Source organism: Triticum aestivum, chromosome 2D (genome assembly GCF_018294505.1).
Source record: "Triticum aestivum cultivar Chinese Spring chromosome 2D, IWGSC CS RefSeq v2.1, whole genome shotgun sequence".
Lineage (NCBI taxonomy): Eukaryota > Viridiplantae > Streptophyta > Magnoliopsida > Poales > Poaceae > Triticum > Triticum aestivum.
The window spans coordinates 651415961-651421431 of NC_057799.1; the positions used below are offsets into that span (position 1 = coordinate 651415961).

The 5471-nt window shown below is 41.9% G+C and overlaps 1 protein-coding gene across 1 annotated transcript; it reads left to right on the forward strand.

Annotated features, from left to right (window-relative positions):
• The first annotated feature begins 950 nt into the window (after positions 1–950).
• Positions 951–5471, forward strand: LOC123055394 (disease resistance protein RGA5). Its single transcript, XM_044479404.1, has 4 exons — positions 951–1243; positions 1490–2338; positions 2795–4759; positions 5231–5471. The coding sequence occupies exons 2-3, from the start codon at positions 1545–1547 to the stop codon at positions 4734–4736; spliced, it is 2736 nt and encodes a 911-aa protein (XP_044335339.1). The 5' UTR covers positions 951–1243; positions 1490–1544; the 3' UTR covers positions 4737–4759; positions 5231–5471.

A 5471-nucleotide genomic window follows, 5' to 3' on the forward strand; every position in this document is an offset into this window, starting at 1 on the left:
ATGGGTTTTCAACAAGGTTTTGGGAGGATACGTGGTTAGGAGAGACGCCCCTGGCTGTACAATATCCCACCCTGTATAAGATTGCGCAACGTAAGGAGCATTACGTAGGCACAGTTTTACATACGATCCCCTTAAATATTCAATTCAGACGAGCACTAGTTGGTGAGCGATGGATTGCATGGATGCACCTGGTTCGGAGATTGATAGATGTTCAACTCTCCGACCAACTGGACTCCACGCAATGGAAAGTAGCTAAGAATGGGATTTTTATGGTAAAATCTTTCTATCTGGATTTGATTAATTCTGGCCCAGTCTCGAGATCGTTGCATATTTGGAAGATTATGGTTCCTTTCCGCATTAAAATCTTTATGTGGTTTGTCCACAAACAAGTAATTCTTACAAAGGAAAACTTAATCAAGAGGCGATGAGTAGGTAGTCCATGATGTTGCTTTTGTGATCATGATGAAACAATACAATATTTATTTCTTGAATGCCCATTAGCCAAATTGCTTTGGAGAACGATTCATATAGCCTTGAACATTACTCCTTCCGTTGACATTGCATCGTTGTTTGGAATGTGGTTAACTAGGGTCAATCATACTACGGCGGCTCGTATTTGGATTGGAATATGTGCGCTCTTGTGGGCTATATGGAATTGCAGGAATGATTTGATATTTAATAGTCAACACAATTTAACTTTCTTGCAGGTCATCTTCAGAGCTACCGCTTGGATCCGTATGTGGTCCTTACTCACTCCTATGAAATCCAGGGAGCCTTTAGTTACTAGGTGCAACCAATAGGAGATGGTCGCACGGGCTATATTCAAAATGTGTACGATGCCTTTGAGTGGCTTGCACATGGGATGCGACTGGGACCGAGCAAAGATTCCTTGCTTTGGCAGGCGTGGATCAAGATGATTAATCAAAGTTCATTGGCAAAAAACAAAGGTAAACCCATATGCGGCACCCTCGGTAACATGAAGCGGCGTGGATCTAGAGGCCAACTAAAGTTAATTAACTCTATTGAACGTTAAATCTCGGGCTATGTCTGGTCGATGTCGGCTTCAGCGCGAATCTCCCTCCCACATCTCTTCTTCTGGATCTCAAGGCTGCGAGAGGTGCGTTTGCTCAAGCTGATTTCCCTGAGGAGCAGCCATGGCGGCATGGCGACATGCTGCAAGTGGTGACTGGCGCTCTTCGGCTTAGAGCAATCATCACAAGCGAAGGCTTCTCGATCTATTCTGGTAAATCTCTTGCCCAGCTCATGGTAATCTCACTGCATTTTTTTTTCTCTGGAACCCTACGGGAGGAATGATTTCAAATGGGTGAACAGTCAAAGTACGTGTATAGGATTAGTTTCTTATGTTTTGTTTCTAAATATCCTTCATTCCAGCATCCTATCTATATCTGGAATTTCTGACCTATATAATGCCCATATAAACAGCTGTCTAACTCTGGAATTTCTGACCTATATAATGCCCATACTACAGGTTCCTCTCAAGCATAGGTAGAAGCCAAGATTTTAAAAAAGTTGGCCGGCAAGAGATGACCGGAATAATGGTGAGCGCTTCTACAGGCGCAATGAACTCCCTTCTGGGTAAGCTGACCACCCTCATGGGGGAACAGTTTGCCAAGATGAAGAATCTGCGAAAAGAGGTGAAGTACATCCGTGATGAGCTTGGCAGTATGAAGGATGCTCTCGGGAGACTTGCAGATGTGGACGAGCCAGATGCACAAACCAAGAGTTGGAGAAACACACTGCGAGAGTTGTCTTATGACATCGAGGACATCATTGATGACTTCATCCAAAACATTGGGGAGAAAGACAAGAAATCCGGGTTTGTCCGCAAGACGATTCGACGTCTCAAAACTTCAAGGGCCCGCCACAGGATTGCTGGACAGATTGAAGAGATCAAGAAACTTGTGCATGAGACTAGTGATCGCCACAGAAGATATGACCTTGATAAGATTATCCCCCAATCAAGTAATGTTGTTGCCATTGACCCACGAGTTAAAACACTCTATGAAAAGGCGGCTAACCTTGTTGGCATGGAGGGGCCAAAGAATGAGCTTGTAGATTGGCTAATTGATGAGGAGAAGCAGCTTAAGGTGGTATCAGTTGTGGGGTTTGGAGGTCTAGGCAAAACAACACTTGCCAATGACGTATACCGTAAACTAAAGGGTGATTTTGCCTTTGGTGCATTTGTGCCAGTGTCTCAAAGGCCTGACATTCCAAATCTTCTACGAAGTTTACTATCCCAACTTGGTACACACGCATCTATTGACGCTTGCAATTCAGATCTTATTGATGAACTAAGAGAATGTCTACAGACTAAGAGGTACATACTATTGATCTTTGTATTATATTTTGACATTGTTTTTGATAGCAAAATCTCTTGAGAATATTGTACATGCCTAATTTGGTCTCGAGAAGAGAATGAAATATATTGCAGAAATAATGTTTTTGGGATAAAATCATTAGATCAGGCTAACAAACAGTGGAAGTTTTGAAGCAATTATGCATATAATAATTGTAGTTAACAATCTGTACGAGAAAATCAGTTTAGCTTTGAATGGCTTACTAACTTTCTTATGGATGAAAAATATTTCTTAAACAAAAGGTGTTAAGTAATTTTAGTATATGTATTATGGTTTTCTATAATTTGGTGTTTATTATGTTATTATCTAGCCACAACTAATCATTGATTGAAGGAAGTTAAATCTCTCTTGTTTAAACTTCTATTTTTTGATAAATTTGTGCTAATTATCTTAACATTATGCTGACTATATGGCAGGTACTTGATTATAATTGATGATCTATGGGATGTATCAGCCTGGGAATTTATTAAATGTGCTTTCCCAGAAAATGATCTTGCCAGCAGAGTAATAGTGACTACAAGAAGTCTTGAAGTTGCTACGGCGTGTTCCTCCCCTCACCATGAGTACATTTTACAAATGAAGCCCCTTAGCAACGAAGACTCAAGAAAGCTATTTTTTGGCAGGATATTTGGCTCGGAGGACGTTTGCCCTAACCACCTCAGAGATATTTCAGTTGAAATTCTGAAAAAATGTGGTGGCTTGCCTCTTGCAATTATTAGCATAGCAGGCCTTCTAGCTAGTGAAGGTCCCAAAGAAGAGGAGTGGAAACATGTACGGAGTTCTTTGGGCTCAATGTCTGGAACAAAACTCACACTGAATGGAATGAGGCAAATCTTAAACCTCAGTTACAAAGATCTTCCATCTCATCTGAAGACTTGCCTGTTATATCTTGCTATGTATCCGGAGGACTACACGATAAAGAGGTCCAATCTGGAACGTCAATGGTTGGCGGAAGGTTTTATTAGTAAAGAAAATGGACAAGATGTGGAGAAAAATGCAAGAAACTATTTCAATGAGCTTGTCAATAGGAGCCTTGTTCAACCCGTAGAGTTTGATTGTGAAGGTGCAGTGACAGAATGCAAAGTACATGATATGATGCTGGATCTTATCTTGCTTAAATGTAAAGAAGAGAATTTTCTCAGTATAGTGGACGGCTCAGAAGCCATTACAGAAGAGGAATATAAGGTTCGTCGGTTGTCTCTTCGTTTGAATGGTTCAGATAATGGAATATTGCTAGGAAATATTAGTTTGTCACAGGTTCGGTCCGTTATGATCTTTGGAGACTCTGGTGAAATGCCTCCTCTGTCAAAGTTCAAGTTCCTCCGAGTTCTTTTTGTCAAGAACCACAGTACAATGGACCTCACTGGAATGAATGAACTGTATCAGCTAAGATATGTAATGATTGGTTATCGTTTGCAGCTACCAAGACAGATTAGAGGGCTCCAGCAATTAGAAACACTTGATATATACAATGCCAGTATTCCAACTGATATATTTCATCTGCCACACTTGTCGCATCTGGATATTGGATATCAAGGTAAGCTGCCTGATGGGATCGGAAACATGAAATCCCTGAGGTTTCTTAGGGTATTTCATTTGAATTTTGAAACAAACTCACTAGATAACTACAAGGGCCTTGGAGAGCTTACCAATATGAGAAATCTATCTCTCTCCGGCAAGTGCGGAGATGAGGATGCCGGTGTAAGACGCATGGATGTTCTATGCACTTCTTTGAGAAAACTTTGTAAGCTCGAGTCCCTGTACATACATAATATGGAAGGATGCATGGATGGTTTGTCTCTTGCTCCCTACAGCCTTCAGCGACTCCATGGCAGAGCTTTTGATTGGCGGGGCTGTTGGTTTTCCAGGGTCCCTAACTGGACGAGGCAACTTCATAACCTCCGTGAGTTGCAATTCCAAGTTGCCGAGCTGCTTGATGATGGTGTTGGTATTCTTGGGGGGTTGCCCCACCTCGTCGACCTTGGTTTACACGTCCGAAGATCACCAAAACAAATGATTATCATCGATGGAAGAGGAACATTCCCTGTTCTAAAGCATTTTGACATCGGCTTGAGCAGAGCATCATACCTGATCTTCCAATCTGGGGCGATGCCCATGGTCCAGAGGCTGGGGTTAATTTTCAAGATGGATGTACAGAAGCAGAACGGAGCCGGACCAGACGGCATCGAGCACTTGGCTGCACTGGAAGAGGTGTCTGTGCGTATCTCGTGCTTCAAGGCTACGGAATCTCAAAAGAGCTGCGCTGAATCTGCCATCAGGAGTATTGTCGACAGGCATCCCGACAATCCTCCGACTCTAGTCCGTTTTTACCAGTGGCAGTTTTTTATGGGCGACTAATTTCTGCTTCGACTCTGCTACTGGTACGTGCAAGTTTCCACCTCCAATATCCTAAAACCTACCCCCCCCCCCCCCTCTCTTGTTTGATTGATTGTTTGTTTGTTTCATGAGACCACGCTGCGTAGAGTTCCTGTAGCATGATACATGCTTTATTGTGTTACTATTATCAGTAATCGTTTCATTATCATGGAAAGGTTTTCCTGCAGTGTCATTAGTGAATATTTTGCGCACTAGCCTGATTTCCACGGAACTAAATACAGGTGTATGCTCTAGTTCACATTCCTGGTCAAATTTTTAACACAAGATGTTGTCTGGTTTTCTAATTCAAATATTACTATGTTGTGCTGTATGATGTGCTACCCTGCTAAGGTCTTCTCTTCCATGCATGGTGTGATGATGTATGGGTTTTGCTTTCGATTCTTGAGATAGCTTTCCTCTTGGTTCTGTGATCTTTGTGGTATCCTTTAATTTTTGGCGGCAACTTTTATTGGCAGATTAACGTGAGAAATGAACTAGCACGAGTGGTATTGATGAGCTCCCTCACCTGCGTAATTTCAGAGAGGTCTGACCTGCCTCAATGATATTGGTTTGTAGGAAATGAAGTGGATGTCGATTCCTATTGATTTCCAGCCTCTGAATTATCTTGTTCATTTATTTTTGGTGTGCTTGCTCTGTATTGAACTGAACATTCCTTGTTTGAAGATTCGACTTGTTGAAAACACAATTTATTTGAGA

What these genes read in the sequence shown, in the direction of transcription:
- LOC123055394 (XM_044479404.1), top strand. Translation starts at nt 1,545, where the DNA reads ATGACCGGAATAATGGTGAGCGCTTCTACAGGCGCAATGAACTCCCTT. An exon ending in GAATGTCTACAGACTAAGAG is followed by an intron (nt 2,339 to 2,794) that starts GTACATACTATT and finishes ACTATATGGCAG; the next exon opens with GTACTTGATTATAATTGATG.